Source organism: Anastrepha ludens, chromosome 2 (assembly GCF_028408465.1).
Source record: "Anastrepha ludens isolate Willacy chromosome 2, idAnaLude1.1, whole genome shotgun sequence".
In the NCBI taxonomy this organism is placed as follows: Eukaryota; Metazoa; Arthropoda; class Insecta; order Diptera; family Tephritidae; genus Anastrepha; species Anastrepha ludens.
In genome coordinates, this window is record NC_071498.1 from 170,011,951 (window position 1) to 170,036,472 (window position 24,522).

The following is a 24,522-nucleotide window of genomic DNA, read 5'->3' on the forward strand; positions in this document are numbered from 1 at the left end:
TTTTGTGTATTCAAGAAATTCTTCTAGAACAACGTTTTTGAATTTGAATTTTGTTTATTATATTGTCGATATCAAAACTAAACGAACGTAATAATGACTTTCTCGACATAAAAATAGAATTTCTATTTAATTTGTTAATTTTTTTTTGTTTTTGTTTGTTTGTGAGTGGGTGGAGGAGGTGGCGCGTTTGCTGCGGCAGATAATCAACGGCAGCGTATAAAAACTTATTAGAAATAAAAATAGTCGCTTACGAGATTTAAATAATCAAATTTAATTATAGTGGCTTAAATGCTGAAGGAAATATTGCCGCAACTGTATAATAATTCTTAACGTTTTCCCTTTTTCTTCTTCTTTTGCCCATCGGGCCAAGCGAAACCGCGCGTCTTGAGTAAATCCTGAAATCAAAATATTTAAATATTTATTAATAATTTTTTTATATAAATAATGGCTTTAACTGAGACTATGTAAAATTTATCATATACATAAATGCGCGCGTGTGTGTGTACAAGTAAAATACATTTGCATACATATCTACACTCTGTAAGAAAATTTGTATACCATTAATACCCAATATATGTAGGTATGCTACTGTAAGCCAGTAAGTATTTCGATGAAACACATGTTGAATAGGTAGGTAGGTAGGTAGGTATAGTGGTTGTCGGGTGACACACCTAGGCCTACTGCAGGCCCATTGTAATACCACCGGGGCTGTCCCTCTCCTCACTCTACATTGTCCTCATTAACCCAACCTGTGGCTTTAATATATCTAACAAAGTTTGTTATTTTTTGGCTGCTTATGCCAAGTTATTTAAAGAACTTTTTCCTAAAATATTGAACCTTCTTCTATCCAGAGCCATGCGCCCGCATAGAAAGTGTTCTATAGTCTCTTCGTCTTCAATGTCCTTACAGCTTCGGCAATAGTCGTTATAGAGTGCTCCCAATCTACTGGCATGCCTTCCAATCAGACAATGCCCTATTAGGACCCCGATAAGATTTCTCATGTCCTTCCTGTTCAGTTTCTACAGTCGGTTTGTGCGGCCCATGTTCCATTCCGGCCACGTCATTCTACTTGTTGCACAGGCCAGGGACTGGGTCCTTAGCCTGTTGGCAGCACTGATAGTGTATTTATCTATATATTGGGTAGTCGAAAAAGTCTTTTCGTATTTCTAATCAAACTTCAACTAATTTTTTTATATTTATAATGAACTTTATTAAACCAAGTATGTACCATTTTGGTCGACCACCTTTTGCTATTTTTCTTCTAGAGACATTATTCCATCAGTGTAAAACTTTTGTGGTTTCTCGGCGAAAAACTGCGACAATTAATTTTCACAGGCTTCTCTTGAAGCCAACTTTACTCCATTAAGGGAGTTCTGCATTGACCGAAATAAATGGTAGTCCGATGATGCAAGGTCAAGGCTATATGGTGGATGCATCAAAACTTCCCAGCCAAGCTCCCTCAGTTTTTGCCGATTCATCAAAGATGTGTGTGGCCTAGCGTTGTCCTGATGGAAGACGACGCCCTTTCTGCTGATCAGTTCTGGCTGATTTTTTTAATTGCTTGCTTCAATCTCATCAGTTGTTGACAGTAAAGTGTAGAATCAATCGTTCGAGCAACTGGATCATCTCATAGTGGAGATTCCTTTCCAATCCCACCAAACACGCAGCATAACCTTTCGAGGCGTCAATCCTGGCTTTGCGACCATTTGTTGAGCTTCACCACCCTTGCACCATGATCTTTTTCGCACATTATTGTCGTATTTGATCCACTTTTCGTCTCCTGTTACCATTCGCTTCAGAAATGGTTCGATTTCATTTCGAATCGCAGATGTTAATTCGGCTCATTAAATTTTTCACAGACAATTCATGTGGTACCCAAACATCTAGCTTCTTTTTGTAACCAGCCTTTTTTAAATGGTTCAAAACCGTTTGATGATTAATGTTTAGTGCCTTGGCGATGACATGGCAGCTTATGTGACGGTCCTGGTCAATCTCTTCCATAATTTCATCGACTTTTTCAACGATAGGTCGACCGGAGCGAGGTGCATCTTTCACATCGAAATTTCCAGAACGGAAGCGAGCGAACCATTGTTGGGCTACACGAATTGATACAGCATCGTCTCCGTAAACTTCACAAATTTCATTGGTGGCTTGTATGGCATTCTTCCCTTTTTTATACAAAAATTTCAAAATATAGCGAATTTCTTCATTATTTTCACTAATTTTTGAACAGCTATAACTTTTTTTCAACTTCTTTTTTTGGGTAAATGAAGCTTAAAATGTCACCTTTCTAACACCATATGATATGACACAATGTGATTGGTAGCACTGGAGATAGATGACTCCAATCTTACCAGCTGCTAAAGGTATAGGTATGTTGAATAGCATAACGATACAATTTTTGGTGGATGGAACAGAAAATTACTCACCTAACCGTACCATTGCTCTACAGAGGGCAAATCAATTTTGCTTTTTCTTTTAGTTTTTTGTTTTTATTCTCAATAATTCTCAAATATTCTCTTTCTGCCCGAATTAGGGCACACCGATATTATTATGGAAATTAGTCAAAAAAAAAAAAAAAATACCGCAAAATTATTTCGTATTCTAATTCAGCGAAAAGAGGTGAACATGTTGAGCAACCGCTGGCCAGAGGCAGTGTTCTCTTGTTCACTCAAGATTGGTCTGATGGGATTACGAAGAAAAAGCAAGACGATTCCAAGGCTTGCGAAAACGTGATGGCCACGCAAATTTCTTCATTTGCGCAAGACAATCGTCTACTCTCTGCACTACAATCTGGCTTTGGTTTAAAAAGTGAACGATATTAGCTTTGACAATGGAGACTTGACACTACTTTGTTTACTTTTCAAAAGCATTTGACTCAGAGGATCATAACTGGTTGTGTTCGAAGCTTAAACACTATTTCGGATTTAAAGGCAGTGCGGTGAAGCTCTGGCCATCTACCTTGGTGGCAGAACGCAGAAGGTTAAGACTGGAAAATTAACATCTCAGCCTAGATATGTGCACACTGGTGTTCCGAAAGGGTCCATCCTTGGTCCACTTCTTTTCTGTGTCTTTGCCAACTACCGTTGAAATGCCCACAGCTAAGATCACTTGATTCCAAAACTCTCTTTTATGGGACATGGTTGCATAAAAAATGATTAAAATGACTAAATGATTAAAAGTTCAGATATTTCTCAATAAAAACATTATTATAGCTGACAAATATATTAAAAATATTTGTTATTGTAAATTTTCTATTCTATTATTTTTAATGTTAACATAAAAGTTCTAATTTGGCATAGTAACCCCGCCAAAATGTTCAAGCAAAAAGACCAAGCACTCACGCTATTACACACCTAGGTGCCTGTCAAAAATATAATAAGAAGAAGAGTGTTTTAACTTATTTATATTTCTCTATGATTAAGCGTCTTTAAAGGTGCGATAAACGTGTATTTTTGATTAAGTGTTCAGAGTATCTGAAATTCTTGAGCACGTACCAGCGACAACTCACGAGCGACGTACGCAAAGAAATTTCGGTGCATGGACATATGTATCTTCCCAGCACCCAACTGTGGCTGCAACTAAGGCTGGAAATCTGGGAAATCCTCCGGTCGAGCAATCGACGGCTCGGGCATCAGATGTGCAGGCCCGAACCCCACACTCCCCTATGACCGGAACTGACACCCAGGGTTCCGGAGGAAGCGAACTACTAGTGGTGAAACATGGCACATTGGCTATGCCAATGGAGAGCCGAGTGAGTGTGAGTGATACACCGCCGTCGAAACGATCTGAAGCAACTGAACAAGTTGTGGAGGATGTGGAGATGGCGGACAATCTCTCAGTAGACTCAGACGGATCTCTGGTACCGAGTAAGTCTTTGACAACGGTTAAACCTGGTGCGAATCAGGTAAGTACCGGTAAAAAGACCGAAGTTATTGGAGATTCGAACGCAGGTGTTGGTCTAACCGCAAGGCAGATCAAACGAAGGAGACAGAAGGCGAGGCAAGCCGAAGCACTAGCTAAGGCAAGGACTCAAGCTCCGTCAACTTCGACACCTGTAACGGAAACGGGAAAGCGTGGCAGAACAGAGGATTCCTCTGTAGCGCTGCGCTCTTCCGGAAACGAAACGGGGTCTGTGCCAACGACCGGGAAGAGGAGAAAGGCAAAGAAGAGGAAAGTCGAGAGACGGAATTCGGAAATGCCTGCATCCTCGACCCAATCCAAGGCAGACAAACCTTTGCCTGACAAGGCAGAGGCCAAGGGACCTCAAATGTCGAATGACACTCTTCCGTCAACGTCTGGCGAATCATTCGCGAGAATGGCAGCAAAGGCAATGACGGTGGAGATACATACCGACAAACAAGATGGTCTACTGTCCAAAGGGCAACAAGACTATCTTGACAGCTATCTTTGGAAAGCTATCGGTGAGTCGAAAGACGCGCCGACGTTCGAGGGGAAAAGTGTGGTAGACGGCATCGTAAAGGTGCACTGTTCCAATGCTTTTTCCCGAGAATGGCTAGAAAAAGTTATAGCAAAGATTCCAGCCTGCGAAAACAGCAAGTTTATTCTTGTTGAGAGTAGCAAAGAAAGGCTGGTACGAGCGAGTGTCTGGATTCCGGGTCCTTCCTGTAATTCAGCAGAACTCCTCAAACGCATCCGTGTTCAGAATAAGGATCTTGACACGACTCTCTGGAGAGTATACTCGTGCACCAGGCAGAAATCCGCTACCACTTCGGAGGCGGGTTCCCACCTGGTACTGGGTATCGATCTTGGGTCCCTCAAGGTGCTTAAGTCGAAGTACGGTTGCCGTCCTCACCTACATCTGGGGCGGATCCAGTTCCGCGTCCAGGATAAGGTGGAGGACAAAGCGTAAATATACTCAGTCTCATGACTGAAGTAATATTTACACAGATTAATCTGCAGCATAGCAAAGCGTCTACGGCTCTCTTGTGCCGTAGGCATGCAAAACTGCAAACAAACCCACACATAATACTTATACAAGAACCATGGGTATGTCACAAGCGTATCTGTGGTCTAAGTGCTATGTCGTGGGGACAAATACTTCATTGTGAAGGGAATGTGAGACCGCGAGCATGTATTATCATGCCGAGGTTGATCGAACACACGATGTTAAAAGAGCTATGCTCTGGAGATATCGTTGCTGCAAAAATAAAGTACTGGAAAAGTGGGAACAGTGTCGAAGCTATCATAGTTTCGGCCTACCTACCCTATGACTCTGTACAGCCACCTCCTTCGAGGGAGCTAAGAGAAGTGGTCAAGTACGCAGAATCCAATAATCTGGGGCTAATAGTGGGCTGTGACGCAAATTCACAGAACATTGTGTGGGGAAGCAGCAAATGCAACCCCAGAGGTCTCAAGTTACTGGATTTTATCCTGTCATCCGATTTGGTCATCCAAAACACTGGTAACAAACCAACTTTTGTGACCAGAAGGAGACAAGAGGTGATTGATTTAACACTTACCAATAGGTCAGCTGGAAATCAAATCAACCGATGGCGAGTTTTGGAAGAGGACTCTCTTTCTGATCATCGTCTTATCGAATTCCGACTGGGAATTGACACAATATCAATACCTTCCGGTAGGAATCCTCGAAATGTGGACTGGGACAGGTATGGTGAGCTTGTAACAGAGCGATTACCAAACCTGAAAAAACTCAAATCAGCAGAAATGATTGAAGATGCTACTAAGAAATTAGAAGGTACTTTAATCAACTGCTTTGAGGAACTGTGTCCACTCAGGCAAAGCAGACAGGGGAAAGCGGTTCCTTGGTGGAACCCTGAACTGTCGAAGCTTCGTGTACGGTCCAGGAAACTTCTTAATAAGGCCTTGAAGACCAAAACAGAAGAGGACTGGGCCAATCATCGACTTACACAGAGAGAATATAAGAAAAAAGTACGGCAAGCCAAACTTGAATCCTATAGAAATTTCTGCAGTAACGTCGAAGAAATGAGGGAAACAGCGAGACTTTGTAAGGTCCTTCATTTAGACCGCTCAGTAAGGCTGGATTCCATTCGAAAACCTGATGGTTCATACACCATTTCCAAATCGGAAACGTTTAATGCTCTACTCGAAACCCATTTTCCGGGTAGTAGAACTCTCTCTGAAGCTGAGAGTGGCATGAACAATGACGGTGGCAACGGTGGAACCTCTAGGTACAGCTGGTATATTGCTAGTCGGATAGTGACAAGGGAATCGATAAGGTTTTCCTTATCTTCCTTTGACAACTTTAAGTCCCCTGGACCTGACGGAATATATCCAGTAATGCTTAAAAAAGGAGGAGACAGGCTGATTGAGGCCCTGAAAAGGATCTTCACAGCCTGTCTTGCATTTGGTTATATACCATCCCAATGGCGACGCGTAAGAGTAGTATTTATTCCAAAACCAGGAAAAGATGACTATTCCCTAGCAAAAAGTTTCAGACCAATCAGTTTGACATCGTTCATGTTGAAAAGTCTGGAACGAGTGGTGGAGAAACATATTCGAGTGGGGGTATTGCCGAGAAGTCCACTTAGTAGAAATCAACACGCTTACCAGAGTGGAAAATCATGTGAATCAGCCTTACACGATCTTGTTAGCAAGATTGAAGCTGGGCTGGAAGCTGACGAATACACAATGGGCGTGTTCGTGGACATTGAGGGGGCTTTTGATAATGCCACTTTCGGCTCGATATGTTCTTCTGCCATTATAAAATGGATATACTCCATGCTCTCTGAGAGGCTGTTAACCGCTGGTGGGAGCGACGACGAGCAAATCACAGTCAGGGCCAAGCAAGGATGTCCCCAAAGGGGTGTTCTTTCTCCGCTGCTGTGGTGCTTCGTCGTAGACTCCCTATTAGCGGAGATGCAGGAACTCGGCTTTCACGTCCAAGCATATGCGGACGACGTCTGTGCGCTAACATCGGATAAATCCTTAAGGAGGCTTTGCACGAAAGTGCAGAGTATCCTTGACAAAATCGATGATTGGTGCATGAGACAAGGTCTTTCCGTTAATCCGAACAAAACAACCATAGTCTTGTTTACGAGAAAACGGAAATTGGATGGACTCAGTCTTCCAACACTGAAAGGTGTGACACTTGGTCTTTCCAACGAAGTTAAATATCTAGGAGTAATCTTGGATAAGAAGCTGACGTGTGTCTCCCAGACGTTTCACTGAAGGTGAATCGTGCATTGAAGATTTTTCAGCAATGCCGTAGAGCCTTTGGCAAAACTTGGGGTCTGAAACCTGCTGTGGTCCTATGGATATACACGGCACTTATCAGACCAATCATCACTTACGCTTCTGTGGTCTGGTGGCGACGGAGCATGGTTAAGTCCACAATCCGGGAACTATACAGGCTGCAAAGAAGTGTATGTTTATGCATCACGGGTGCCATGAGTACAACCTCTGGTGATGCCCTAAATGCTATGCTTAATCTGCTCCCCCTGGATCTTAAGATACAACAGGAAGCAATAAAAGCAATGTGTAGACTCCATAAATATGGTTTCTGGCACGAAGATGGAACTTCGGGACACAGAGAAATCTTTAAGTTGCTGTCGGAGCAGTATCCACTGTTCTTGGCACCTAAAGATGACCTGATACCCACAGTTTCGTTCGGAAGGAAATTTGATGTCAGATTTCCATTGCGTGAGCAATGGAGCAATCCAGAATGCATGCAGGGAGGTTTGACGGATATTTTCTTTACCGATGGGTCCAAGACTGAAATAGGGTCTGGAGCCGGATGGTACTTAAACGATAGTAATAAGTATCACTATGCTATGGGGGGAATGGCAACTGTTTTTCAAACAGAAGTTTTTGCCATCCTAAAAGTAGCCGAATGGATAATCGAGAGGAGATGGAGCGGGAAACAGATTGGAGTCTTCAGTGACAGTCAGGCTGCATTGAAGGCCCTGGAGAACGCGAAGCCAACCTCAAAGATTGTTCAAGAATGTAAGAAGAAGCTTAATTCTGTCGCAAGACAAAATAGGCTTGTACTTATATGGGTACCGGGACACTCCGGTGTTCAAGGAAACGAAATTGCCGACGAATTGGCCAACCGTGGATCAGCGGTGCCCCCACAGGGGCCAGAGCCAATAATCGGAATCAGTCCCGCAGGAATCAAGAACTGGATCAACGATTATGTAGGCAATCTACATAAAGAGCGATGGTCCGGTCTAGAACGCTGCAGAACTGCAAAGTGTTTTGTGACAAGTCCGAACAGAAAACTGTCAAACTTTCTACTAAAACTTAGAAGGAAAGACATTCGGTTGATGGTCGGCATCATGACAGGACACAACCCATGGGGTCAGCATATGACCACCATTGGAATCATCGAGGACCCGGTATGCCTGTCCTGCTTGGAGGAGGCGGATAGCACTGAGCACTTTCTCTGTGAGTGTCCTGCCTTTGCTAGAGCGCGACTACGGGTATTGGGATCCGATGTCATGGGAATGAGTAATATTCGTTCTCTAAAACTGGAGGATATATACAGATTCGCCAAAGTATCTGGAAAATTCTCACAGGACTAACTATCTCTATCTCTGTCTCTATTCTTTCCTATCTCTTTCTCTGATACTTTTCTCCCTCCCTCCTTAACTATCTACCCCCTTTCCAGAGCTTTAAATACAATGGGCTTTTTAGCCTGAGTGTTTTAGGAGCCACCAAATCTCCTGGTGCTCCTTGGCTCGACCTCTTCAAATTCAAATTCAAGGCTGGAATGAAAAAAAGACTATATGAGAAAAATGGAAAATCTAGCGGAGGGGACAACATCACGGCAGAAATGCTAAAAGCCGATCTGAAAACTTCGGCACAGATGCTGAGTCGCCTGTTTAAAACCATCTGGTAAACTGAAGCACTAACGCACGACTATAACAAGGCATTTTGGTGGATGTTCCAAAGAAAGGCACGGCTCCTGATCGAGGGCACTTTACGTAGACAGCAAGCTGGAGTTGGACTGATATATCGTGTTTGGATCAAATAGCCATCCTCCGGATCCTTTCAGATCAAATTGTCGAAATGCAAGATTTGCTGTACTTCGTTTTCGTCGATTTTGAAAAGGATTTTGATCGACTGTAGCATCAAAGAATCTGGAGCGCACTTTGGTGTAAGGGAGTCATAGATAAATTTGGTAAATATATTACAGTCCCAATGTTTACATTTTCAATGTAGAATGCGAAAGTAGATTCTGGAATGCACAACGGTACATTATCTGAACCCCGAACCAGTTGTTGGAGTGAAACAAGGCTGCATTCTGTCACCACTTCCGATTCTGATCGTAATTGATGACGTGCTTAGCAATGCCCTTGATACTAAACCTGGCAGAAGAGTGGCAATTATAGTTGGGGTTCCATCAATCAGCAAGGACTACAAAACTGCATACTCAAATTCGGATTAAAATCACGAAATTTTAAACTTAGATTGATGCGGTTTTCGTGGGACAATGAGCTATATTTTTATTAAAAATTTATTAATATTAAATAGGAAACAAATAAATTGTCGTAACTTGTGAAATGGTCTTAATGATACAATTATTTAACATAGTACACTAAACTTATATTAAAAAAATATATATTACCCTTTAAATATTAGGTATGTTCATGCAAAAATTATCCAGTAACTTAATTTCCGAGAATTCGCTCTCAAAGAGAAAAATATCAAAAAAAGTACATGAACGCAAAATTAGTAACAATTTGCAAGTTTGACGAACAGCGGATAAATTTGTTGGCGGGAAAAATCACAAAAATTATTAGGTGCGCAACTAAGTTCCCGCTGTTTGTCAATAGATGCCGCCAGCAATGTGTACCAGTCGATTTTAACATAACCTAAACGTCATAAACCAAGCTTAGACATATGGTAAACGAACTGCTTCGGCACATTAGTGATTTTGTTTTGGAATGAGATACTTTTGGTTTTGTGAAAATGTCTGATTTTATTCCGATGTGTTGATTTACCTCTTTCATTCGAAAAAAACGCGGCTGAAGCGCATCGAGAGCTACAAAAAGTTTATAAAATGCTGCTTTAAGTGAAACAACGTGCCGAGATTGGTTCCGTCGCTTCAAAGACGGTGATTTTAATGCTGACGACCGTTCGCGTGAAGGAAGTCCAAAAACCTTCGAAGACGCTGAATTGAAGGCATTGCTCAATGAGGATCCGTGTCAAATGCAAGAAGAGCTTGTTTCAGTATTAGGAGTTACCCGTCAATCCATTTCCAAGTGATTGCATGCTTTTGGAATGATTCAGAAACAGGGGACTTGGGTTCCAAGGGATGTTGAACGTCGTTTTTTCGTCTGTGAACAACTCCTCCAGAGGCAAAAAATGGAAAAAGAAGGGTTTTCTTCGTCGCACCGTGACGGGTGATGAAAAATAGATTTACTACAGCAATCCGAAGAAAAGAAAGTGATGGGGACTGCCCGGTCATGCTTCTACGTCGTCTCCTCGGCCGAATATTCACGCTGCGAAGATTATGCTATGTATTTGGTGGGACCAAGTTGGTGTTATTTATTATGAACTGTTAAAACCAAGCGAAACCATCTCTGGGGATCGGTATCGACTTCAATTGATGCGATTGAGCCGAGCACTGCGCGAGAAGTGGCCGTAATACGGGGAGAGGCACGAAAAAGTGATTCTACAGCATGACAACGCTCGGCTTCACGTTGACAAACCCGTTGAAACCTACCTGGAAACACTGAAATGGGAAATCCTACCCCACCCGCCATATTCTCCAGATATTGCGCCGTCCGATTATCACCTGATCCGATCGATGGCACATGGTCTAGCTGACCCTCAGTTCCATTCATATGAAGGCATTATAAAATGGCTTGATCCGTGGATAGCCTCAAAAGATGAACAGAAAGGTGGGAAAAAGTAGTAGCCAGCGATGGGCAATACATTCAATGATTCACTTGTAACCATTTATTCAGAATAAAGTTGTATTTTCATTTAAACAACAGCTAGAACTTAGTTGCGCGCCTAATAAAAATACCTCGTATTAACTTAAAAAAAGCAAATACAATGCAAAATAAACGAGCTTAACACCATATGATTTTATTTTATCCACAATAATTTGTTCCATTTCATAATCAATTTTAAATGAAAAAAAATCCATTAGCAATTATTTTGTTGTGGCAATCACAGCTTTCTTTATATTTTTCCTGTTTCCATCTATGCATGTATGTTCGTACATTTATTGCCAAATTAGTTAATAACCAATAAGTCCAAACATAACACACAAAATATCTTCAATGCTTTCGATTTGTATTGCGGCAACTGCAGCAATGGTGACTGGAGGCTGTAGTTCAGAAGAATGTACCTCTATATTACTGCCCGATTCCTATTTCATATATGACTTCAAATAAACGTTATAAATTTTATCTAGAATAGATTTACTTACATTCACAATTTTTATTTACATTTAGAATTTTGACTCAATTCGCAAAATTTAATTCGTGTTTATTTTGACTTTGCGATCAGCTGTTTTTCTCACTTGCAAATTCTTACAAGTAAAAATTTATTCAGTAAAAACTTGTAACTTCCCCGCAAAATGAAATGTCAATTTGCTCTCTCACTTTCTCCTACTTTGAACATTTTTTGGATACATGAACACCAAAACTTCATAATTTGTAACAATTGTAATAAATTATTTCCACACATCTATTTATTTCCAAATATCAGCCACTCTTTAAATTTTTTTTAGTTTTAAAATTTTCTATTAGACTCTACGATTTTACCTGCACATTGTGGCACACATAGTAGGCATTCTCCATCGCTACATCATTGAAAATGTCGCATCCCAGCGCCTTGCTGCTGTTGCTCTTCTTCTTGCCTTCTTTTTTTTTCTCCCCCTCCTCGCCATTGCCATTATTACTCGAAGTGGAGTCTTTGCTGTTGCGTTTCTTTTTACTTTTGCCTGGCATTAATGAAATTTAGTGCAGATATTAAAAATTTTATTTTTGGCGTCTTTAAAAATTTGTTATCGATTTAATAATCAAATATTTCCATAGTGACATTCATATGTTAATATACATTCTCCTGTTAAATGCTAATGTTACTGTTGTCCAAAAACTGTTACGCTGGAAAGTAACTGCTGTAGTAATCCGGCCAAACAACTGATGTTATCCATTCAATGTATGAGGAGACACGCGTATAAATTCCGGGATATGCGCTGCGACAAAATGTTCCATACGAAGTCATGCCAATCAAATAATAACGGAAATGTTTCCTATTTTTACGCATCAAATTCAGTTGTAGTGGTCCACCAGAGTCGCCCTGTTAAGAATGGAAAGAGTGAATTGAGTGAATTGAGAATATGAGAGTATTAAATCTTCATGGATTTATGACCAAAAGGATGATTTTATGTAATTCAAAGTTTCTTGATGTTAGATATTTATTTTCTTTAACTTTAAGTCTTTAATGCCACACTGACTATTTTATTGTTCATAGATGAAAAAAGTTACTAAATAATACCAATAACGCAAGAGATTCCGTTTTGGCACTATTACGAGAGTTGCTATTTATGTTACTGGCCTTGAGCAGTTTTTGTGTTGTCGGGCGCCATTGAAAAAATTGACTTATTTAATGAAATAATATTTATGAAAAATTTTGACATACCGTAAACACATTCAGAACATTTTCATGTGTGAGAGTTAAGAGACTTAATACAAAATGCTTAAGATATGCTTTCTAGGGGGGCAGAGGAGTATGGTCTAGGAGTCAACCCAGGCAAAACACAACTCATATTGTTCACTAGAAAACATAGACTCCCTCAGCTAAGTGCTAAAGAGCTAAAATTATGCTCAAGGGGGAAACTCTTGTGAAGAAACCAAGTACTTCGGAAAAATCCAAGCACTTGGGACTAACCATAGATAGGAAATCGATTTAGAAGTCAAACATCTTAGAAAGATTTCGGAATGCGAACCTAACTTGTATACCTGTATGAGAGCTTTAGATTCTGCGTAAGATTTTTGCACCTTTGCACGTTGGCAACGGCGAATATCGCAGACGATGGAACGATGAGCTGTATCAGCTTTACGAAGACTTAGACATAGCGCAGCGAATAAAGATCCAGCGGCTACATTGGCTGGGTCATGTCGTCCGAATGGATACAAACTCTTCGGCTTTGAAAGTATTCGATTCGGTACCAGCTGATGGTAGCAGAGGAAAAGGACGGCCTCCTCTGCGTTGGAAAGATCAGGTGGAGAAGGACTTGGCTTCATTTGGTGTGTCCCATTGGCACCCGTTAGCACGAGAAAGAAACGACTGGCGCGCTTTGTTAAACTCGGCCAAAATCGCGTAAGCGGTTATCGCGTCAATTAAGAAGAAGAAGAAGGAGAGCTTTAGATAAGATCTGGAAATTAAACATTAGGTTGCTTATTGGCTTTACTATATGCAACAGTTGTCAGACCCATTTTTCTATAAGGAAATTTTGTCTGGTAGTGTGCAGAAAAAGACCTATTCTAATATATTGAATAAGGTGCAGAGATCAGCGGAATTAGCAATATGTGGCGTCATGAAAACCACGCCATCCATGGCTTTGGGTATCATATTACATCTGCTACCCCTAGATCTCTTCTGCAAATACTCAGCGGCATGTTCCGCTTTAAGGCTCAGATCGAGCTCACAATGGAAGACTGCCATACATGGACATTCAGCCATCCTAGATTTCTATATGGATATACCCTGTGATTGTGATTATCACCTTCCCATTCTCTGCTTCGAAAGTAATTTCTTAATAAATATTCCTTCTAGTCTGAAATAGCTTGAAGAAGATCCATCGCACAACACATCTGTTAAGATCTACACGGACGGATCTAAAATGAACACCGGTGTAGGATCAGGGTTATATTGCGAAGAGCTTTCTATCAGTGAATTCTTTAAATTACCGAATCACTGTAGTGTTTTTCAAGCGGAAATAAACGCTATTCATGAAGCCTTAAAATGGTTAAAGATAAACAGAATATCATCAACAGATATCTGCATTTTATCAAACAGCCAAGCTGCCCTACGGGTTCTGGGTACATTCCAAAAAACATCAAAGAGTGTCTTACGTTGTCGCCAATCTCTAAATGAGATGGCCAAACAATATCGTATAATCTTATGCTGGGTTCCAGGCCGCAGAGATATACCAGGGAACCGTAGGGCTCACCAACTTGCAAGAGAAGGTATCTGTATGCCAAACATAAGTCATTTTATGGGGTACCTCTCGTAACTTGTAAGCTTCTTATTAAGGATGCACTAATCAGTTCAGTAAATTAAAGGTGGATTAGGGACAATACCTGTGAAATTGTGAAGCAAACATGGCCAAGGCTAAATCTACGTCTGTCCAAGAATATTATAAAATTGAGTAGACTTCGAATTAGAACCTTAGCAGGGGCCCTCACAGGATATTCTCTCATAGGAAATCACACAAGAAGATTAAACGTTTACATGCATGAGTCCTGTCGTAGCTGCAGGAATGAGGAGCAGTTGGAATCAATTCAACCCCTTTTGTGCACATGCCCGTCTCTAGCGATGAGCATAAACCGATATTTAAGATTGAATGAATAAAGATAATCTATACACTTTAGTTATCAACAACATTTTACGCTTTGTCCAAAGCTCAGGATGATTTAATCTAGAAGGGGAAATGTAGCCCACCCTCACGAGAGATATTCGAGAAGTGAGAGTCATTTCGAGCTTTCACAGAAAAAATCGTAATGCGTCTCCGTCATATTGATTGGGAGCACAAGGCACGGCAGCAATCAATAGTACCAGCACCAGGCGGAGCATCGCGATTAGTAGCAGCGCAGTGGAGGCTGACCGCAATTGACGGACCGAGGACAGCCACAGGCATTTGAGTCGTTGACTCGCAATGACGTACTACTTGATGTGGAGAAACAAGAAGACGAGCCTATACCATGATATTGGCTACAAATATGATGGGCCCAGACGTGGGTGAGTAGAAATTGTTTTTGTTGTTGTAGCAGCATAAAAGATCCCCATACATATACTGGAAATGCTGCTGAAGTGACAATCCTTGACCGGCTATAAATCCGGCTCGTGCCGGTTACGTAGAACCGACTGTCGTGGGAACGTGGTCCTTTTTATGGTTGCCATTCTCGGTCTTCCCGAAGTAATGCAGAAAGTAGTACCGAAAGGGGAATCAGCCCAGAAGAGGAGGGTCACTGTAAGTGCGCAGGCATTTTGCAGCACTTTCAAGGAAAAATAATTATAGAAAATTAACAGAAGGCAGACAAAGAAAGAGGGAGAGACCCGAGAGAGAATGAAAAAGAGAGAGAAAGAATATATATCTAAATAATATAGTACGCACAAGCACTAGCCAGGAAACGGAAATAAACGCCAACAAGTAGGCACAAAAACAAAAAAAACGCCAAACAAGTTGGGACCAACAACGCCCCAAACATTAGGCACCGAATAAATAATAATATAAAAGAACGTACCAAAAATATATTTCCTACAAGTTTACACCAACAAAAAGTAAAGGTAGTGTTATTTCTCACTAGAAATTAGAGACCCCAAGGAAAAACTCAGGAAAAATAGCCTAAAGAGTATTTAAGATATATATAAGGTATAGGTCTCTCTCTCCTTTTCTTCTACGTTATATCTTTTTTCTCTCTCGCGGAACGAAAATTCCCAAAACATTGCATGGCCTTAAAATTTTACTCTCCATTGTTTTAAAATAAAATAAAACTACTCCAAACTGGTAATAATATTAATGGTTTCTCGATTTGTCGCGAGGTGTAAATATACTTGAGTGCCTTGAAAAGAATTACTTCTCGAAATATAATATTACTCACCTGACACGTATCACGATTTTGTTCAAAATCCTTAGCACAAATCTGTGACTCCAATAGCCCCTCGGGTGTACCAGAATCTGCAGGTAAAATTTGATTACATTGAGGCAGCGGCACAATGGACAACTCCAATTCGGTTAGCACATTTGTTGGAGCCTGCGCGAAGCTGGTCGAGCCGTAGCCCATTGCGTGAAGTTTATTGTACGGAATTTCATCACTGACCCATAAGCGAATAGGACGCACAAAATTCGTGTAACTACATGCATACAGACATACATAAATATTTAATAGAGAAATAAACCAAATTTATTATTATATTTTAGAGTTCATTTGTTAAGATTTCATTGGCTTACACAACTGGCTGTGCCAAACGTATCAATGCTATGTCGTGATAGTTAAATGAGTTGTTGTACAAAGGATGCGACTGTATTTCGGCAATGGGACGCACTTGAAAGATTTCATCTAAGGCAATGTTTTTCAAATTGATGTCGCCGACTTTGACCACCTCAGGCGCTTGCCTTACATGTAAATAAATGTGTATATTATTGTATATGTATTAGTGCATATGTTAGTGCTTGTATTAAATACATTAGGGCGGATATTTTTTTCTTTTTTCACAACGGCTTTGGAAGTTTCAGATTCTATACAAATTTAATTTGCAAAAACAAGTCGAACTAAAATTCAATTTCGACAAACCCAAATTTTAAAATAAGCCATTTTGAATTAATAAGAAAGTTTGTATGCAGATAAATATTTATTTAAGTAATTTTAATGTTATTTTTTTGTAATGCAAACTTGTTCTGGTGGATTTTTTTTTTTTTTTGTATGGAGAATTTGGTTATTTATGCCTATTTAGTGTTTAAAGAACTTTCCTAGTAAATTAAATATATTTTTAAATACTGTAATATGAAAAGTGACTGTATGTGTTTTTTTTCAATCAAACTAAAACTTATACGCAATCACTTTTCCTATTAAAGTATTATAAAACTGCCTACTGCCACGCTATTTTTATGGTAAGTGAGGTAGTGTTCAAAAATGCCTTCGCACTTACAGCGACCGTCGTCTACTAAGCGGAGTTGTTGTTGCTGAAGTGGTTGAGTATTTCTACTGAAATAATCCTAATTAGCGACCAGCATCGTTTTACTACCACTGTTCTCTTGTGTTGATGTCTTGTGTTTTTTTTTTTGTAAGTCACATCCATTTTGTGAGGTCCATGTACAGCAGCAAATTCTTTATCCCGATGTCTAAGATCTCTATAATTTGTGGAAAAGACTTTCCTTCACCACTTCCGCTTGACAGCTTCTGCAGATGGGATTGAAAGGAAGGTTAAGTCTGGCTGCATGATCCCCTGCCTTCCGATGACTTGTAAGGGTTGCAGTGATGCGTGTAATGTTTAGTCAAGAGCATCCTAGTATGTAATTTGCACTTTGGATTTTGTACGACGACCATGTGTAATCTTCTTCTTCTTAATTGGCGCGATAACCGCTTACGCGATTTTGGCCGAGATTAACAAAGCGCGCCAGTCGTTTCTCTCTCGTGCTAACCGGCGCCAATTGGACACACCAAGTGAAGCCAAGTCCTTCTCCACCTGATCTTTCCAACGCAGAGGAGGCCTTCCTCTTCCTCTGCTACCACCAGCTGGTACCGCATCGAATACTTTCAAAGCCGGAGCGTTTGTATCCATTCGGACGACATGACCCAGCCAACGAAGCCGCTGGATCTTTATTCGCTGCGCTATGTCTATGTCGTCGTAAAGCTCATACAGCTCATCGTTCCATCGTCTACGATATTCGCCATTGCCAACGTGCAAAGGTCCAAAAATCTTACGCAGAATCTTTCTCTCGAACACTCCAAGCGTCGCTTCATCGGATGTTGTCATCGTCCAAGCTTCTACGCCATACATTAGGACGGGCATGATGAGAGTCTTGTAGAGTGTTAGTTTTGTTCGTCGAGAGAGGACTTTACTGCTCAATTGCCTACTTAGTCCAAAGTAGCACTTGTTGGCAAGAGAGATTCTACGTTGGATTTCAAGGCTGACATTGTTATCGGTGTTAATGCTGGTTCCTAAATACACGAAGTCTTTTACAACCTCAAAATTATAACTGTCAACAGTGACGTGGGTGCCGATACGCGAGTGCGCCGACTGTTTGTTTGAAGACAGGAGGTACTTCGTTTTGTCCTCGTTCACCACCAAACCCATTCGCTTTGCCTCTTTATCCAGTTTGGAGAAGGCAGAACTAACAGCGCGGTTGTTAAGGCCGATGATGTCAATATCATCGGCATACGCCAGCAATTGTACGCTCTTATAAAAAATTGTGCCTGAGCGATTAAGTTCTGCGGCTCGTACGATGCTCTCCAACATCAGGTTAAAGAAGTCACACGACAGCGAGTCACCCTGTCTGAAACCTCGTTTGGTATCACCATGTGTAATACATGTGGTTAATTGCTTCCACTTTCTTTCGACTAAAGAATGATAGTGTGAAGCAATTGGTGCTTTTGTGTTGAGTGGCATGGCGGCTGCCACCACCTCTGCTATATCTAGTGTCGAACCTTTGCTTACTAGCTCATCCGCTATCTCATTACCCCGCATGTTCCTATGACCGGGAACCCATATCAGAATAATTTCAAGCCAGTGACCAAGCAGTTCTAGTTCCTCTCTACACTGTAAAACTAGTTTGGATGGAATGGAATTGGAATCTAAGGCCTAGATAGCAGCCTGACTGCCTGAAAAGGTAGCTACTCTTGCACCCATAAGTTGCTATTGGCCTTAAAAGGGTCCTATAGATCTCTAGTTTACACGTCCATGGCACGTATTTTTTTTAACATGTAGTCTGTCGTTTATGCAGGATCTGCGGGACAACTTAAAATTTACGCCTAGGTACTTGAAGGTTTCGATTTTTTGTTTTTTTGCAAATTAGCTCTGTATTGTAAATAGCTTCATTTAAAATTTGGTGGCTCGAAGTTGATTTCTTTAATATGTGTAGAATCTGAATCTTCTGGGTACGATGTCGAAATCAATCGTTCCATACAAATCGACCCGCCCTAATATACATTTATTACTGCATATAAATTCAATTGATAACTTGTAAATCTCACCCGCTGTGATAGCAACAGTGTGCAACGGTTAAAACGAACACTTCACTAATTAAGCTGCCACCGCATTTATATTCGTAGCTGTTGGAGTAGGTGCGAAAACCTAGAGCGGCCTGAAAAAGTTTCAAAATAAATGAGCATTAACGGTCACACAAGTTTATAGATTAAAGCACAGTACTAAGCTTGCGTTTCACGTGAAATTTATTTATTTACTTATTATTAAATGAGGCTGTATCTGTAAGATATTTTAGCCTTTTATAATATTGGGTATGGGAATAAGTTTCCCCCCTCGTAAAAGAGGTGTCGCTGCTGATACTATTTTTGTGTTCGTGCTTCAAAGGCTATATAGTGCATCTGGTGGGATGAGAAGGGTGTCTATTATGAACTCCTTAAACCCTCAATGGCGATCGTTACCGACTGCAGCTAATGCGTTGGAATCGAGCTCTCTAAGAAAAGCGGCCGGTATGGGACGATACAGATTACAAACTGATTTTACTGCATGACAACCAGCCAGACACGTTGCTAAATCGGTCCACAATCGGGGAAATCTTGCCCCACCCGCCGCATTCCGCAGACATTGCACCTTCGGATTACCATCTGTTCCCATCAAAGCAGTCAGCCCTTATTGGAATGCGGTTCACTTTTTACGAGAGCATCGTAAACTGGCTCAATGAATGGATCAAGTCAAAAGAACTCGAATTTTTCGTCAGAGGTATCCGTATGCTGCCTGAAAGATGGAGTAAAGTTGTAGCGCCCAATGGCACATACTTTACATAATATCCTGTATTACTTAATTGTTTAAATAATTCGTAACTTTGTCTAAGAAAGGGTGGAAACTTATTTCCATACCCAATACATCAACTTGTTGGAAGTTACAAAATTCACAATCAATTATTTTTATATACTGCAAACTTAAAACTGTAAACTAACAAGTTAAATTAAAATTATAGATAAATATGAGAGTAGACAGACAAAGGAATAGAATATACAAGATTATGGTTAAAAGTAGAAAAAATTTGAGAGACAGTGAAATGGTAACAATTTATTCACTGCCACCATCATTTTGGACAATTAAAGTACAGTAGGTTCTGTTTTTATGCGGCTTTTTTTTATGCGGTTTTGAAATAGTGCGGTTTTTTTTAAATTACAAAATGCATGTCGACCTATCGGGAATTGTACATATAAACAAGATTCTAAACCAGCTAAGCAAAAACTAATCACAGATTACATCAGAAATGCTAACCCTACAAGTATGGAACCGCCTGCATAACTATCTAGATCAGACGTGTACATTTCCTCAAGTGACGAAAGTGATTTTACGCCAAATCCTAAACGAACGCGCAACATGTGGGTATTGTCTGATTCTATTTCTGACTTAAATTTATTTTTCGACTCTGACGTTTCTTAAATAAAGATATAAATTTCAAAAATACAATATTTTGTTTATGCGATTTTATTTAATTATTTCAGATTCATGCGGTCTATGGAACGTATCTATAGTTATAATATGGGACTAGTGCCCTTTTTTATGCGATTTTATTACATTATTTCAGATTTATGCGGTTTTAGCACTTTTGAAACGTATCTATAATTTTACTATAGAACGAGTAGCTTTTTTTATGCTGTTTCTTGCGGAACGTATCTACCGCATAAAAACAGAACCTACTGTAATCGTGTATTAGCCATTTATAGTTACTCCTTCTGATCACAGCTCTGACAGATTTATGAATTGAATTATAGAGATTCACAGTATTAATGACGAACAGCCTTGATGAGGACAAGTACGAATATTTGGGGACAAGCAGAGTTTAATCTTTCTTAATTTATAGTAAAGGTAATAGACAATTTCTAACCGTCATATGTCAAAAATGCTGCATCCAAGAATTTTGTTTTTCCGCAAAGAAATGTCATATCTTTTGAGACCACAGACGTAACGCGCGACATTATTAAAGGCAATATCAATTTAGTGAGATGAAATCAAGTGAAGTTTGCTACTATACTGTTTATTCACTAAGTTCTGCGGTTCGATAAGAAACACACAAATTGATGGTTTGAAATACACTTTATTATTCAGTATTACACTGTATTATTCAATACACTTGTTTCGACGAGATTCCAATATATGAATTCCATCACTGAAGTGATAATCTGGAAGGGAGGCAAACTATGCTTCCGAAGCTGACCTCATAATTTGACGAAAAACGCTTTCCACGCATGCATTTTTTAGATCTGGAGACAGATGGAAGTCACTAGGGGCCAAATCTGGTGAATAGGGTGGATGTTCCAACAATTCGAACTTTGATTCATGGATTTTAGTCATTGTCACAATGCGCTTGTGCCACTGTGCATTGTACGGATTAAGAAAAATTTGTTCATTTGCAAACCGGGACCTTTTTCATGATTTTTTTCCTTCAGCTGTTCTAAAAGGTTAAAATAATATTCAGAATTTTTTGTTTTTCCAGTTTGGCGGTAGTAGTTATCGCCAACACGAAGAGGACCGAAGATTTTCCGTTTCTTTCTCTCGAATACCCCAAAAGTGGCTGTTTCAGTCTGCGACACAACTCATGCTTCGGTGCCGGGTAAGACGAGTATTCGTTTTGTCGCGTGAGAGAGGACTCTGCTACATATTTGCATACTGAGACCATAGTAAGACCTATTGGCAAGCGTGATTCATCGGTTTATCTCCAGGCTGACATCATTTGCTGTTGTGATAGAGTTGCCAAGATATATTAAATCTCTGCCGCTGAAATGTTGGATCCAAAACCCCGTGTATCTTTCCTACAGTGGACAGCATATACTTCGTCTTGCGCTAGTTAACCGCCAGACCCAATCTAGTTGACTCCCATCTCGCTTGCCGTGCCCTATGAAAACAATGTCATCAGCATATGGTAGAAGCTAAACACTTTTGGTGAAAATAGTGTCATTCCGATGAACACCGGCTCTCCGTAGTACCCCTTCCATGAGGAAGTTGAAGAGGTCGCGCGATAATTGATCGCCTTGTATGAAACCTCGCTCGGTTCGAAGAGGTCTTTTCCTACCCTATAGAGTTGGACGAGTTGCTCAATGCCATTTTGCAAAATCGAATCAATTTTGCGGGAATACAAAACTCAGACATTGTGGCGTAAAGGCGATCCCTTATCGGGCTATCGAAAGCAGCCTTAAAATCGACCAAGAGATCATGAGTGATGTTAATATCTTTTTCAAGGGTTTTTTCCAGGATTTGGCGTAGTGTAAAGATCTGGTAGATGGTGGACTGTCCAGGTCTAAAACTACACTGATAAGAGTCAATCAGTGCGCTGGCATATGGTTTTAGTCTTTCACACAATACGCCCGACAAAACTTGATATGAGATGCCGATATGACTGATGATGAATGTTATGAAGTTAGTACAAGCCTTAGAAATCAAATTCTAACTGAGTGTAATTTTTAATATCAAATTTCAAATTTGCACCTGAAAAGAATTTGTTAAACAGCTGACTGCACCCAAAGGTTGTGGCAATTTAGTGAGCTCACTTTTTTCGTAATGAAATTTAGATCTATGCAAGGCGCAGTCATTAAAGGTGGTGGCAATAGACCAACATCTATATTTTGTATGTTTGATTGTCAAAGAAAAGTATTGGCAATGTAAAAAACAAAGAAACAATTCGCCTTACTTCATTCTGGGCTGACAGCATCATGGACACGGCGAAAGAATAAGAACAAATCAGCTGATTTACCGATACCGCCTTTAATAGACTCGCCTTGGATCTATGGTATGTCGAATATTTTTCTACGCGTACTTTATAATATTTGACTTCATATTCGAATATGGCGTCAAATTTCACCAAAGAAGTTACAATCAAACGCCGCAGGTCAAAATCCTTGTAAACTTGTTTTATAATTAAAATATTTTTTTTTGCTTTTAATAACACTAATTAATCAATTATTAAGAGGCCATATAGCACATTCTTATCGCTTTTCGTACACTTGAAATATTTATATCTGTGGCCTCAAATCATTAAATAATTTCAATGCAAGCCAAACCCGATTAGCAGCGCTAGAAGCAGCAAACCGGTATTATTCGGCTATCACTCGATTTGTTTATGCCAATGCAATAATGCAACTGCTAAACATTTATGCCTAACAAAACCGAAAACAAAATATAACTAATATATTAATTGATTGCTTCTCACCATATGCGGATATTGTCCTGGCGCTACAATTGATCGTCCATTGAAATCATCATTGACTTCATCATTCTCGAGCGCTTCATTGTATGCCTCACCTTCCACTTTTCGATCCACATCGCTATAGATTGTGGCAAAACGCTTATAAAGTCCCGGTGGTGGAGGTTTCGGTCCAAACTTATTGCCCCTACCACGACACTGGCCATAGGCGTGCCCGTTGCCATGTCCATTACCAGGTCCATTAGGATTTTCACAATCTAATGCTGTACCACCGTTGTCCAATTCGGTGGCTAAGACAAAGCCTTGCAAGCCCTTATTGCCGCCCTTGCCATTGCCATTGCCCCTTCCATTGTTGCCATTGCCCTTGCCCCTTCCATTGTTGCCATTGCCGTTACCCCTTCCATTGTTACCTTTGTTGTCACTGAATTGCAACAAAAACTCAGGTTGCACGTCGTAAAAGTCGCCTGGCGGCGATTGAATTCCACCTTGTGGATTGTGGCCTTGACCGTGCACTTTGCGAGTTTTTCGTGAACCAGTCGCCGTAATGCTGTGTATATTCAATACACCTAAAAATGAGATAAGCAACACTCCGAACTTCATCGCAATACGCGCGATTATTAATTATAATTACTTGTTTAATATTTTATAATAATTAGGCGAGTATTTGTTTTGCGTACAGCACCGAGCCACACAAGTAACAGACTGAGCTTTGAGTCGCATCAAAGCAAATCGTTTAGTCATACTTTAATTCAAAAAGTTATTTAATATTATCAAGTATTGTCTGTCTTGCAGGATTTGTGTGCAAAAAAAAAAATCGATTAGTGGGCAAGTTTTTTTTTTGCAGTATTGATGGGAGAAACGGAGAAATTTTGCGAAATTGAATATACGAGTATAACAGCTGATTTTGTATTCATTTTTTATTTTTATTTTTTTTTATATTTTCAAATATTTTGATTTTATAATGTAAAATAGTGGTACTTATTACACCGCGTTACACACATTCTGTCCTATGAACCAAATATACTTTTTCGGAAAGGGGATAAAAAATAAAAATAACACGTGTATCGGCGATTTTCATGTACACGTAAAAATTTTTTTTTTGTATTTTATAACTTTAAACGAGCAATTCTTGTATGCATATCTGTATAGCCACACGATCTCAGGATTAGCATAACGGATTTGAATGAAATTGGGCACACAGATAGTGTATCACAGGGTTGCCACCTGTTCGAAATTAAAAAAAAATTGTATGAGATATGCCAATGTGGGTATCAAAAGAAAGGTATTTCACTCCGCATTACAATAGAGATATAAACCCCGAATTTTTTTATTAATTTTTTTATATTAAAATTAAAAATTGTTACATTAAAAGTTTTAATGCTTTTAAAGAAACTTAGGCCTTTTATTTTTGCGTTTGTAAGCATTTGTGTCAGTATCGCGACAAATAGACCAACAGTATTCGCCAAGCATATGCGTAA

The 24,522-nt window shown here is 40.0% G+C and overlaps 2 protein-coding genes across 2 annotated transcripts; both read right to left on the reverse strand.

Moving 5' to 3' along the window:
* Positions 1 to 66: 66 nt before the first annotated feature.
* LOC128855845 (small lysine-rich protein 1) lies at positions 67 to 11,909 on the reverse strand. The gene is made up of 2 exons (XM_054091051.1): positions 11,724 to 11,909; positions 67 to 395 (listed from the first exon to the last, which is right to left on the reverse strand). Exons 1-2 carry the CDS (start codon positions 11,907 to 11,909, stop codon positions 327 to 329), a joined length of 255 nt encoding a protein of 84 aa, XP_053947026.1. The 3' UTR covers positions 67 to 326.
* A 31-nt stretch (positions 11,910 to 11,940) lies between these two features.
* On the reverse strand, positions 11,941 to 23,730 carry LOC128855843 (serine protease snake). Its single transcript, XM_054091048.1, has 5 exons — positions 23,051 to 23,730; positions 18,882 to 18,991; positions 16,139 to 16,303; positions 15,789 to 16,041; positions 11,941 to 12,261 (listed from the first exon to the last, which is right to left on the reverse strand). The coding sequence occupies exons 1-5, from the start codon at positions 23,642 to 23,644 to the stop codon at positions 12,061 to 12,063; spliced, it is 1,323 nt and encodes a 440-aa protein (XP_053947023.1). The 5' UTR covers positions 23,645 to 23,730; the 3' UTR covers positions 11,941 to 12,060.
* Between the last annotated feature and the right edge of the window lie 792 nt (positions 23,731 to 24,522).